Genomic DNA, 13,690 nt, shown 5'->3' with positions numbered 1-13,690 from the left:
CATGTAACTTGTGGATATACAGAATAATATTTGTTGGTTGAAGTGTTGCCAAGTTTCCATAAACATAGTTTTAACTAACAATTACATATCTCCATGATACAGGAGACCAAAGTAAAAACAAGTATTTCAGATGAATTTTCTTATTTTATGTGAACATTACATAATACTACTTTAATTTTGCCAACATGTGCAGCAACCAGCTGTGAGTTTGCAGTGAATGAAAACATTTACTGGTGCTCTGAGCCCTCTAGTGGAAGCATGCATTACTTCTGCTGGTTTATAATTGCAGAAATGACTGCTCCACCACTCCCTATCCATACCAAAAGAGCATACTTCATATTTAAGATTTACGCACAGTTTGTTTTGCAGGCCCTATGGAGGTAACTATATTGGGGACTACAGGTCAAGAGAAATGTATGTGCATGTTTGGTGTATCAGCAAGTTTGAGCTTTGAGTTCACAGTCTGCTCAAAGAAGAGCCTTGTTGGCACCAGCTGTTTAGAAAATGCCCCTTTCATTTGCAACATAGAAGCTCTCTGTAACCCTACCTCCCCACATGCCCAGAACTCCCCGGTCCCAAATCCCTGCACTGCTGGAAAGCGGGCTTGGTGCCAACAAGTGCTGCCCGGGTACAGACTCTGTGTTGGGCCTAGACCCACTGGGGGACCTCCACGGGAAGGAGGCCATGCTCTGACGTTACATGCTGGGTCTTAGCAGGACAGCAGTGTGTAGTCACTCCAGTACCTGTGATGAGTCCACCTGTGACACTTCCCGCAATGAAAGAGCCCCAGAGCAAAACAGTTGTCATTCTGTCTCCTTGCCTGACCTCCCTTCTTCCTGTACAGCGTACATTTTCCAGAATTTCTCCCCTTAATTAGAATTCTACAGTTCAAATTTGGCCATCTCGCATTTGCAGTGATGTGAATTTAAGAAAAGAAATATAAGAAAGAAAAGGAAGAAAAAAATGTTTTAAGTCGCTACTCTTGCCTTGGGCTCACACTGAGGTTTAAGGGATTACTAGGACAAAAAGTGCAATTCAAAATAAAGACTGTGGTGCGTTGAGCACCACAGAAGACAAGCAGGCCTTGCGCTTCTCTCACACGTCTTAGTTGTCTGGTAGTCCTGTGCATCTCTCAGAAACTGCAGAAGGATCATAGAAATTTCATCAGTTGTCATCTTAGTATAAAACCAACAGCTATCATGATAATAAGCCCTAAAGCAATAAAAAGTTGTAGAGAAAGTACAAAAGCTAATTTAAAGAAGCAAGGGAAAGACTTACTTCTTAGTTTAAAACTTTAATTTGTTAATGCATAGAATGAGAGGCAATGTTATTATAAACGATTTTGTGCGATTTAATTTACTTTTCCGTTATTGAAAATAATACTTTACAAAGAGCTCAGAGTGGTCATACACGTTATGCATGATTCCAGTAATTACAAGTCAAAACAATGACATGAGCTTGCACGTTCATCCCATGTCTGCGCGGGTTTCCTCCCACAGTCCAAAGACATGCTGTTCAGGTAAACTGGTGACTCCAAGTCACCCATAGTGTGCGAGTGACAGAGAAAGTGTGTTTCACTGATTTATGGATAATTGACCCATTGTAAGTAGTGTATCTACCAGTGTAAGTCACCTTGGATGAACAAGGCTGATTGGAGGCCATTGGAAGTTGCTTTGGAGAAAAGCATCTGCTAAATAAAGTAATGTACAAGAGTTGCCTCTTCAGGTAGCGCTTTAATAATAACAATAATAATAACTGTATAGGCTATAGCAGATTCAACAGCAGTTTCACAAAGCACTTTACAATAAAGAAATATAGTTACCGTGCTAAAGCATAGAAACTTACAAGAAAAGTGGTTAAGAGAAAGAAACTTTCATCTCTGAGTTGTATGTTGCTTTGGAGAGAAGTCACCACAAATTGAATAAAAACAAATGTAAACTTAAAGAACAGAACCCATTCATTATTAATAAAGAATTGTCCAAAGCAGGATTGCAGTGGTCCAGAGCCTATCCCAGAAGCGAAAACTAAGGCTTGAGGTAGGGTACAACGTGGACAGCGCACATACCAGTGCATTCCGGGTAATCACAGCCACTCATTCACTGATACACACTACAGGCAATTTAGATAGAAAAGGAGAACAGGGTATAGAAAGAAAAGAGTGAAAGAGGGCAGAAAAAAGAACCACTGAAATGGGTTGTGTAAGCAATGGGGGTCTTAAACCTGGATTTAAAGGTGTCTAAGAAAGTTTTGATATTCTGGACTTGGTTTTGAATTTGGTTTCCTCTGTGTTTAAAAGATACAGCAGCAATGGTAATTATGAGTTTGTTTCACGAGAATTTGCATCAGGAGAAGAATTTCAAGAAGGAGTAACGCGTTACGCAGAGGAAACCAAGGATGTACCACCGATTTTACAGCCAATTTTTATCGTCAATGTAACTGCAGTTCACCCGTTGCCCGCTAGAGGTCTCCCTGTCTCTCTTCAGCTTTCAGAAAGAACTAAACGGGCAGACATGATGCGGGCATTTTTCTCTGCGCTACCATTTGTCAACTGCTCGCTTCCTGGGCGGTACCTTTCGAGCGGATGTGCTGCTCCCATTGGTTGAAAACTATTTTTCGCGACTTCGTCCTCTGATCGGCAAGATCGGTTGCGCCTTGAAGCGGGGAGGAAGCCGATGAACATCAACAGAAGTCCTTGTTACATTCTGTAAGAAATGCGAACGGAATTGCGACGTGTTTGAGGTGACGACTTTTTGGTTTATTAGTTTACATCCCTCCGGTCAGCTTTAGCTTGCAGATAAATATTTCGTTGTATTTAGTAAGTTAGTGTGTAGGTGGAACTGACTGGGCGAGCAGCTGTGTGTGTGAAGAATTAGAATAATAGTACCTGTGGGTTTCTGAGGTGAATGAATCCGTTTCAGTTTAACTTTTTTTTGTCGCCGTATCAACAAGTGGCCGTTGTCGGACTCCAGATAAACGGCTCGCAGACAGACGGGTTAAATTCACGAGCTAGTCGTGTACAGTCAGCAGGCAACCGCAACGTTTGTGACCACGAAATGCAAATGGATGAAACACACTGCGACTCAGTTTTATCGTGTGAACACTGACAGTGGTGTTTCATTTCAGGTTCTACTAATGAGAGGCTATGGCTGAAAGGCCGGCTGGACCGGTATCAAGGAAAGGTATCATCTCCGTGATGTATTTGTTTGCATATTGTTTAACCATCACTGAGCTGGCAGCTGTTTTTGTACATTATGATCGACTTTACCCTTTAGGATAAAAGTTTTATACAGCTGGATTTCAACACGAGTCCAGGTTTAAAAAAAAAGCCTGGTCGACAGCACCACAGCAGCACGAGTCGGACTCATCCTGGTCCTTCGTGTTCGGAGGTGACAGCTGCAGTGTCACAGCTGCAGTGTCAGTGTGCACTGACATGATGTGTGTATCATCACCAGCGCAAAGTGATTCATCACATGGGCAGAGCTCACAAGTCTGGCCACTGGAGTGATTCTTCTCAATCTCAGCACAGCAGTGCGAGATGCAAAGGTCACCAATGCTTTTGCATTTACCTTCTCTTCATTTAGCTGATGTTTTGTTCCAAAGCAACTTTAAAGTAGTAAGGTACTAACAATTATTTACCCATTTATATAGCTGGGTAATTTTTTTTTTACTGGGGCAATTTAGGGTAAGTACCTTGCTCAATCGACCCTGCGACCTTTGGGTCCAAAGCCGGTATCTCTTAGCATTACGCTACCAGCTGCCTGCTTTATTATTTATGGGAGCACTATTGGATTCGGGTCCACTGGCCTTGGCATTGTGGTGTAACATGATGTAAGGCAGGATGGTTGCTGATCAGTATATTTCATTGCAAACACTTGAGCCTGGGCCCTCTTGGGTATTTTGCTAGTAGAGACCTTCTTCTGTTCCCAGACATGTGCAATCACATGTGTGTGTGGCCCAGGTATTGACTGGTCACGTATCTGTGACCCTTGCTTTATCTCTGCCCACTAAAACCACTGCTTGGGAGGCAGTGCTGGAATTCACATGTAGTCATGACGGATGGCTGCACCATTTACCGGATTGTCTTCAAATTCTCCATTATTAGTGAAAAGGAGGGTCTGGGGTTCGAGTCCCGCGTGGGGTGCCTTGCGGTGGACCGGCATCCCGTCCTGGGTGCGTCCCTTCCCCCTCCAGCCTTGTGCCCTGTGTTGTCGGCTTAGGCTCCAGTTTGCTGCAACGCTGCTTGGGATAAGTGGTTTCAGACTGTGTGTGTGTGTGTAGTGGAAAGGATTATGTATGTAACTGAATATCATTTGGAGTATCCTGCCCTCTAAACTGAGGTAGACTTGTGTGTCATGTTTTTTTTTTGAACACCTTAAGTTTGTTTAATTTTTTTAAATTGAAAACAGAACTGAGTCAAAACAATAGTCAAGATCAGTATACCATGAAAATGCATATGAACACAAGTACAGCTGAACTACAGAAGGTTACAGTCTTTAGCATCCAACAAGTCCCAGAAAGGTGACCAGATCTTGGAGAATTATTTCAGTTGTATTCAAATGAGGGATAGCAGATGCTAACTTTTCTAGACTGAGTGCGTTAGACAGTTGAGTCTAGGAGTTATTTGTAGAAGGAGCTCCTGTTATAGACTGCAGCAATAAGACGAGCAAGAACATTATGGTTGTAATTTAACAGTATTAAAGGAGACAAATCTTTTTTTTTTTTTTTGGTGCCATAGCTGAGCACTATTACAGTAAGGTTGTATCTGCTGTCTCGTGCCTACCCAGAAGTTTTCTGGGCTAGTTTTTCGCAGCAGCCCACATCGGTCCTCAGCACAGTTAGATAGAATCCTTTCAGTCGGACAAAACAGACAAGTGGCGCATCTTTCCACTTGCAATATCTGTGTGACTAAAAACTAGCATCTCCTTGCTGAATAATCATGAATATATTAACATAATTTAGGTGCAGTGTAATGTTTTATCTGTCAGTGTTGGTAACTACTCTCCAGTCATTTCAGATTTTGGTAATCCCTTTCTTTTAAAAAGATATCCAGGCTACCATCTGTTGCCAGGTGGATTAAACAAATGTTATCGCTGTATATGATATCTCCTTAACATTGCACTTCCAGGAAATGTTCTCAAATCGAAACACATTTGGAATTAATGTGTTCTTTTTGGTAATTGGTGCAATGTAATTTACCGCAATACTTTTTCCCTCTTGTTTTTCCAGCCCTTTTTCTTGTAGAAGAAGTTTTGCATTTAATAATTTAAATGAAATTATTATGAAGGTTTAGCTTTACATATTTCTTTTTCTGGAAGAATTTTGATATTCACTGATTATGTATCTGTCTTCTCAGTTCTAGGTAAAAAGTGAAACTGAAAAACATCGTCTACCATTAGAATGCTGTTCAATGTACAAAATGTTATATAAACTAGATAAGATATGAACTTCAGCTGCCAGCTTTTACTGTTGATGAAATACTGTATATTAATTTATCACCTCTGCAATGCACTGATTGCTATACATGCTGTCAGTTTAATATATTAATTTCAATGGCTAAATTTATTTCAGGTCATTTGTGTATATATAGCTATTTATAACTGGTTTCCTCCTGTTGTGTTTGTCTGTTACCACTTCAGTTTGTAGTCAGTTATGATGATGCATGTGGACTTGGACCCTCAGCCCCTCCTGAAAAGTAGCTGCTACTCTGCTACTACTAAGAGTTAAACTGTGCCAGAAACTACTTTTTATGAGTTTCTTAAACAATTTGAGGATCTTAGAATGTTTGCCTCCAAAGCTCGGAAGGTTTTACTAATTTGTTGCTTTTTAGAATATCAATAATACTAGTGTTGTTACTGGTTAGCTAAGTTACTTAATTGTGCCTGGTCCAAAGAAAACCGAAAGCAGACTTTACTTTTAGAGAAAACAGTACTGATAGGATCGTGCTTTGAAGGACATTAGTTTATTTTTTATTTTTTGGAAAGTACTGTTCTTATTTTGTGAAACTTAAATGTGCATCATGCATTTTTACAGCAGCTCTACCCACAGTTATTTTGCTCATATCCGAGGTGTTCTTTTGCAGCTTCACAAGTGGCATTATAGGCTACTTGTATAGTCTCTAGGCTGCACTATAGTACCATAGTAGTCTATTAAAATCTTTAATAGAATGGTTTCTGAATCCCATTGTTCAAGAGCCCAGGTATTGATGCTGAATCCTTTTACGCTTTTCCTGGATTATTATTATTATTATTATAGTTTGCTGTGTGTTTAAAGACATTCCTTAAACATTTGTTTAGCTCAAACACCATGCAGGTTTAAACAGGCTCATGTAGAAGTTATATTTACTCTAATGACCACAACATACTAAGAGTGGAACTTGCTAAGGGATCCCCCCCTGACCAGTTTTTTTTTTTCCTCCTTATGTGTGGCCTGTCAGACTCATTAAGTGGGAGCACCAGGTGCTGTATCACTAGTAGGGATCCATAATTGGGATGTAGCAGGTTGTATAACATTACTTTTCTTAGGGTGCAGACTCTTGGTGACTTCTTGCATTGTCATGGTACATTGTGCTTAGCCATCTCGGTTGGGTGCATCGTCAAAGCTTAGACCACTGAGCAAACTGGTTTTCGTGGAGAGGCTCTGTCAGCATATGGATAGGGAGTCCTCAGGATACTTATTTTTTCTGGGTGCCTAGCCTGTCTAGTACCAGTCAGGAGTTGGAAGCTTTGTTTCAAATGCTGGAACAAAATGTGAGTGTTGCATCAACATAATTTACTTGTATTCTGTGTGCTGTCCTTTCTTTCCATTAGGCAGTTCATATGCATTTGCTTGATAATTTTTTTTTTTTTTTTTTTTTTTGGTCAACTGTGTGACAGTGTTTCATGTTCCTTTTGCAGGCACAGTTTTTGGGATTTGGAGGAATCAACTGAGTGTTTTGCACCTTGTTATGAACCTGGCAGTTCCTAGGAGAGAACTGGGGAGTCCAAGGCCATATTCCTAGTGTCTGCTGTCTTCTCTTTTTGACTATTCATGCCTGCTCTGTGTTTCCTGGTTTGAGACCACTCCTGGCCTTGAGTACTGTGTTCCCAGCCTATCCCCCTCCTGTAGCTTGCCCCCGCTGTGTATTGGCCTGCGATGGCGCGGCGGGACGCTGAGGGTTGCCGCGGCAGACTGTGATGTCAGAGCCCGGCAGCCCGGGCGAGAGCCAGCACGGCGCTCCCAAGTTCTTTGTGGGCTGCGAGGACGATGAGAGCGAGAGTCTGGAGGACTGCAGCATGAGGACGGACATGGAGCTGTACGAAGATGATGAGGAGGCTGATTCGGTGAGGGGGTGTGGCTTTGTCAGTAGGCAGGAAATAGCACAAACAAGTCATCAGCTCCTGTCATTCCCTTCAGCATTTCTGAATATAATTGTTTGGTGCTTTTTGTGCATGTGATTTCATTAATATAATTTTTTTTGTACTGTGGGGTGTTTTTTTTTTTTGGTCCCCCCATCAACAATTAAGCCAAACTGACAAAATATTCTTGCCAACATGTAAATTATGTGATTTCAAAATATACTGTACTGTTTTGGAGAACTCCCCAGAGTTGGTTCAATAGCACCATTTTGCCTTGTATATGAAACTTGCTATACGGAACTAAATGGACAGGTTGTTTTCTTTCTCAGCCTCCAGAGCGGCAGATTGTGGTAGGAATCTGCTCCATGATGAAGAAGTCCAAATCTAAGCCCATGACTCAGATCCTTGAGCGGCTCTGCAAGTTTGAGTACATTACTGTCGTCATCTTCCCTGAAGACATCATACTCAATGAGCCTGTGGAGAACTGGCCTCTTTGTGACTGCCTCATCTCCTTCCATTCTAAAGGTGGCCTACCTCCTTATGGACCTTGCTCTAGTTAAAGGGGTGCTTTGTTTATTTTTCAGTAGGGTCCACCTCTACTGGTTTTGTTTTCAGACTGCTTTGCCACCCCTTATGTGAAAATGAAACATCAGTCATATAATGTTCATGATTAACTAGTGATGGTAAGCATTTATTCTGAAGTCTTCACTTCTTGTAATGATGACTTGGTTAAAGATATTTAAATGTATATGTTTACATTTACAGGATTTCCTCTTGACAAGGCAGTGAGTTATGCAAAGCTCAGGAACCCACTTCTCATTAATGACTTGAACATGCAGTATTTCATACAGGACAGGTATGAATGCATTATAAGTATTTAGTCAATTAAAAAATGACATGGTATTTTTTTAGATTGTACTGAACTCTAACCAACATGTAGTTGTTGCATGCATTTTAGCATAAAGCTGTGCCCTGCAACAAAACTAAGGAAAAGCTACATTGTATGAGTAATTACAACACCCTTGTATGACTGGTATGTGTATTGCTGCACGATGAAGGCTAATATCTGTTTGACTTCTCCTCAGGAGGGAAGTGTACCGGATCTTGCAGGAAGAAGGGATTGATTTACCACGCTATGCTGTGCTAAACCGGGATCCAGACAAACCAGAAGGTCAGTGTACCTGTCTTTGGTCTTACAGTGTACTCTGTTTTCATCAACTCTTCCTTAAATTGGAGATTCAGAGTCCACTAATGCTGGCTGGAAAAAGTAGTAGGCCTAAGCTTAATTTCTCCCACCCTGGAGGACACAAATGGGGTTAATTTTGGGCCTTTTTTAACCTTTTGCAATTTTAGTATTTGTTCCTAATGGATTTGGGGGTCAAAAGTTTTTCATTTTGTGTTCACTCCGGGATAGATGCTAATGCTTTCAAGCATGTAAGCACTCAAGAGGAACAGAATAAAACTTGTATTATATGGTTTTTCCTGCCATAGCACATTTTTGATAATGACCTTTCCTTTATGTGACTTTTTCCCCCCTAAACCTGGAAGGAATTTTGAGCTTTCCTTTAACTGCTTTAAGCCTCTGCCAGTCATTACAGGGTATTAAGAGCATATGACAACTGACCTGGATCAGGGCGAGTTAGCCATCCAATTCTGAGATTTTAATGATGTTTAGAAATTTGTTGTGCTTTTCTGCATAACATATTTCTAACAGGTCTTTACAGCAATGTCATTATCTTTCATTGTAACATTGGATTTTTAGAACATTAAATTTTGTAAAATATATTTTACACATTCTGTTTAATTTTTTTTTTTTTATTACAGGAATGAGGGCTGTAGTTCAGATTATAAACATTACTAATGTAGTAGAATTATTATGTTCTCCCTCAGTGGCTCTGTAATTAGCTGCCCACTGTGTATTTTCCCAACTAGAGTGCAATCTTGTGGAAGGGGAGGACCATGTTGAGGTAAACGGGGAGGTCTTCCAGAAGCCCTTTGTGGAGAAGCCAGTGTGTGCTGAGGACCACAATGTCTACATCTACTATCCAACATCTGCTGGAGGGGGCAGTCAGCGACTTTTCCGAAAGGTCTTTTCCCTCTCTTTACACACAAAAGCCAAGACAGCTGGGTCTAAAGAGTTTTGTAATTTAGAGGTTAAAGCACTAGATTTAACCTGGAAATGCTGACAGACTGATGTCATTCAAGGACAACAGCCTTTTGGGTTTGAGAGATCAAGTGTAAATCTTTATCTCAAAACATACAATAGAAATGGTGGTACTGTTATATTGAATAACATTACCATTGTGGAAGCAAAATGACAAAATGCAGAAAAAATGCCCATTATATGAAAAATGGTATAGAAGAGAGGACTATTAGACAGAGCTGAATTGAGGTCACTATGTATTATGTTGTACTTAACTGCAATTATTTTATAAATCAACATTTACTGCAGGATTTTCAGGGCCTGCTACTATACCCTCCATGACCTAGAAAGAATTATGTTTTAGTTCATCCATTTGAAAACTTTTGTTTTGCCTTTAGCGATATGACCAGTATGTGTGGGATGTTATTATAAGTTGGTGTTGGTTGCTGTAATAAGTAGGGCAGCAGGTATTATACTGGCTAAGAACTTTTACCTTGAAGGTTGCTGGTACAGGTTGAAGGTTTCCCCCTGCTGTAAAATTGTAATTTGCCTTAAAGGTTTCAGTGAAGCTACAGTATAGTAATATTCATGATTTGGAAGTGCCAGGTTAAAATATTCTGTTGACTGTTTTTAAGCATTGAAGGTTTGAAAAATAGGATGGGTATTGATGGAAGATCTATCTCTTTAAGATTGGAAGCCGTAGCAGTGTATACTCCCCAGAAAGCAGTGTGCGGAAGACAGGCTCCTACATCTACGAAGAGTTCATGCCCACAGATGGTACCGATGTGAAGGTACACAAGGAAGAGCATATAACTGTTTGTTTGTTTGTACCCACCAGCTGCAGATGACTGCTTAGCTACAGTGTTTTGTTTGTCTGTGTGTTGTGGCATATTTCTGAGAGCAGGTATACACTGTGGGGCCTGACTATGCCCATGCAGAAGCCCGTAAGTCCCCTGCCCTGGATGGGAAGGTAGAGCGAGACAGTGAAGGCAAGGAGATCCGCTACCCTGTTATGCTCACTGCCATGGAAAAACTTGTGGCTCGCAAAGTTTGCCTGGCTTTCAAGGTAAATCCTCTTCAGCTCAAGAAATCATGTAACTGATTTGAAATTAAATTATCAGGGACAGCTGGTAATATAGTAGTTAGAGTGACTGCCTATGGATCCAAAGGTCACAAGTTCGATTCCTACCTCAAGCTGTAGTACCCTTGAGCAAAGTACTTACCCTAAGTTACTCCAGTAAAATTACCCAGCTGTGTAAATGGGTAAGTGATTGTATCCTTAACAAAGATAACTTAGGATACTGTAAGTTGCTTTGGAAAAAAGCATCAGCTAAATGAATGTGTATCTGTTTTCTGTTTTTAAAAGTAATTTGATTCTGTTTGAAACTTTACTGCAGCAAACGGTATGTGGTTTTGACCTGCTCCGGGCCAATGGCCACTCCTTTGTCTGTGATGTCAACGGCTTTAGCTTTGTGAAGAACTCTATGAAGTACTATGATGACTGTGCCAAAATTCTGGGGTAGGCAAACCAAACCTTTTGCTTCTTTGTTTTTGCCACTGGACATGCTGATTGTCTGTTCATTATTGTTGCTGCTGTACAGCATATGCAGTGTTTTGAATCTTGTGTCCTGACATTACTTAAGGAACATAGTGATGCGTGAATTGGCTCCTCAGTTCCACATCCCCTGGTCAATTCCAACAGAAGCAGAGGACATCCCCATAGTGCCCACAACATCTGGAACCATGTGGGTGCTTGCCTCTCTTCTACTTCTACCACTGTACACTGGGAATCACTTGAATCATTAGGCTTTAATGGACACTCATTTTTGTAACTAAAATACATAAAAGCAGGTGGAGAGAATTTAGAGGATGTTTAGGGGTTTATGTATGCTGTGCAAAATTATGCTACTCTTGAGCAGTTTATCTTTATCCTTCGGCAGGATGGAACTGCGTTGTGTCATTGCAGTAATACGACATGGAGATCGAACTCCCAAGCAGAAAATGAAAATGGAAGTGAGAAATTCAATGTGAGTTGCTTTGCTGCTAAATATACTTCCACAATGTGCATAGGCTTTCTGAATTTAAGGATGGTTCCCCCCCCCCTTTCTCTAGGTTTTTTGATCTGTTTGAAAAATATGGAGGGTACAAAACAGGAAAGCTGAAACTGAAGAAGCCTAAACAGTTACAGGTAAATAACTGAAAAGTTACAGGATTCTCCCCCTTTGGCCCATTTTGTGGCACACTTGGATATTAAAAGCACTGTGAGACCTACACTATTCATGCTACATATGTAGTGATGTTTTATTGCAAGAAGTCACCAGCATGTTGGCCACTGCTTGCATGGTTTACAGAAGACTGTGTTCTAATTTCATGCTGGGAAAGTGGTGCCTTCATACATATTCTGGGTTTTCTTCACCTCAGAGGTGTACTGTCAATTTAAGTGTGAGATTTTGTGATGGCTCCTGTGCGGTTCCCTTATCAGCAAGATATGTGTACAGTCCTTGTTTTGTAACCCAGTGTCATGCAGTCAAGTGGGTGTTCCATGACTTGTGGTAGGGCAGTGTGTAAGGTGAGTAACTAAAAACTAATTGTCTCTTTGTCACTATGTTCTGCATCCCAGGAGGTACTGGACATAGCAAGAGAGCTGCTGGCAGAACTGGGGCAACACAATGATTGTGAAATTGAAGAGAAGAAGTCCAAACTGGAGCAGCTGAAAACTGTCCTGGAAATGTATGTGATTTACTGATAATTGGGCCAGAAACACAGCTTTTTATACTGAAGTATAAGTGGGAAGGGGGTGTTCTGTTTTCAGTTTGTAAGTGAAGGTTAAGTTCTGACAGCTTGAACATGAAAGTGACTGGCTGCACAATGTCATTACGATGGCAAATTATGCATTATTTTAGATAGTTCTTTGAGAATTTCTTTTCCAAATTTAGGTTTTGACTTAATGGAATGAATATAATTTTTTTACAAAATATAAGCATTTATAAGAGAACGATAATCCTTCTGAATATAATACTTCCTTCAATTTTGTTTTTACAGTGTTTACAGTATCCATATGATTAGTACAGGACTAGAATTTGAGTCATTAAAGATGGTACAGGCTTGTTCCCTTTTGAAGACCTTAATTCCCATTGTGCTGTTACTTCCTCATAAAAGCCTCAGCAGGTTACTATAAGACAGAGGGCAGAGGGCATGTGGTTGATTCATGAAGGGTGAGATTGACATATCTGGCTGTTTCTCTGCCACGATAGTGAGTCAACACCAGTGAGCAGTTAGACCCAGGTCGATTTGGATGATACGTGTTATGCATTTCTTGAATTTCACATTTTTATAGGTACGGCCATTTCTCTGGAATAAATAGAAAAGTGCAGCTAACCTACCTTCCCCATGGACAGCCAAAAACTTCCAGTGAGGAAGAAGGTATGTTATGAACAGCACCCAATTGTAGATGCATGAAAGCAGGCTTCACTTACTGTACAAGCTACTAGTGCTTCATATGTGCCCTTTACTTCAAGAGCCACCTGCAAATAATTAAGAAATGTATAGGTACATATAAATGTATATGTATTTTCTGAAACTTTTGCATCTGAATGGCTGTTCCATCAGCTGTAATATTAGTGACACCTGTAGCAATCTCACTGAATTTCAAGAGTGCATAAAAGTCTGTGTAGCCCATTTTCAGGTAGACTTCAGTATGTCCAGGTATTTCTCATTTTCTTTGTATATTAGTTAGGATGCTTGATATAGCTATGCAAACTTTGATTCTTTAGTACTTAGTTTTAACACCTATTGGAGAAAGTCATGTAATTTGTGTTTATACATGTGCTTCCCAGACTCCCGGAAGGAAGGCCCCTCCCTCTTGCTGGTGCTGAAGTGGGGTGGGGAGCTGACTCCCGCAGGCAGGGTGCAAGCTGAGGAGCTAGGCAGGGCCTTCCGCTGCATGTACCCTGGAGGGCAAGGTGTGTTATGTACTGACCTTGCATTGTCAACCAGAGTGGCTCCCTGCATCTTCTGCTCCAGCCATAGTGGGCCCTATTTTGAGATGTGGGCATTGTTGCAGGCCTTTATAACCTTCAGAAATTCTGGAGAACTATGGTCTTTTCTGAAGTAAGTTGGGTTCAGATTCTTTAAATAATTGTCCTGTGAAGTTCAGAAATTTTAAAAGCAGTAAGTGTGAGTATTATAACTACACCCTTTTTGAGTTTTAGAC

The 13,690-nt window shown here is 40.7% G+C and overlaps 1 protein-coding gene across 7 annotated transcripts in view; it reads left to right on the top strand.

Annotated features, from left to right (window-relative positions):
* The first annotated feature begins 2,641 nt into the window (after positions 1-2,641).
* LOC108941115 (inositol hexakisphosphate and diphosphoinositol-pentakisphosphate kinase 1-like) overlaps positions 2,642-13,690 on the top strand; it is a 31,286-nt gene continuing 20,237 nt past the window's right edge. For 5 of the 7 annotated variants that reach the window (XM_018763651.2, XM_018763652.2, XM_018763650.2 and 2 more), the window contains exons 1-16: positions 2,642-2,739; positions 3,124-3,179; positions 6,894-7,319; positions 7,664-7,859; positions 8,100-8,190; positions 8,420-8,505; positions 9,267-9,421; positions 10,167-10,268; positions 10,382-10,543; positions 10,875-10,996; positions 11,121-11,222; positions 11,418-11,504; positions 11,590-11,665; positions 12,098-12,207; positions 12,815-12,900; positions 13,314-13,439. In XM_018763651.2, the coding sequence (XP_018619167.1) occupies positions 7,173-7,319; positions 7,664-7,859; positions 8,100-8,190; positions 8,420-8,505; positions 9,267-9,421; positions 10,167-10,268; positions 10,382-10,543; positions 10,875-10,996; positions 11,121-11,222; positions 11,418-11,504; positions 11,590-11,665; positions 12,098-12,207; positions 12,815-12,900; positions 13,314-13,439 (1,648 nt within the window). In that variant the 5' untranslated portion in view covers positions 2,642-2,739; positions 3,124-3,179; positions 6,894-7,172. Of the gene's footprint in view, positions 2,740-3,123; positions 3,180-6,851; positions 7,320-7,663; positions 7,860-8,099; positions 8,191-8,419; positions 8,506-9,266; positions 9,422-10,166; positions 10,269-10,381; positions 10,544-10,874; positions 10,997-11,120; positions 11,223-11,417; positions 11,505-11,589; positions 11,666-12,097; positions 12,208-12,814; positions 12,901-13,313; positions 13,440-13,690 lie in introns of those variants that run through there. The other 2 variants (XM_018763649.2, XM_018763648.2) reach the window with 2 other exon arrangements.

This window comes from Scleropages formosus, chromosome 11, assembly GCF_900964775.1.
Source record: "Scleropages formosus chromosome 11, fSclFor1.1, whole genome shotgun sequence".
In the NCBI taxonomy this organism is placed as follows: Eukaryota; Metazoa; Chordata; class Actinopteri; order Osteoglossiformes; family Osteoglossidae; genus Scleropages; species Scleropages formosus.
Note: the sequence above shows the minus strand (reverse complement) of the source record. Positions and strands in the feature narration are given on the sequence as shown.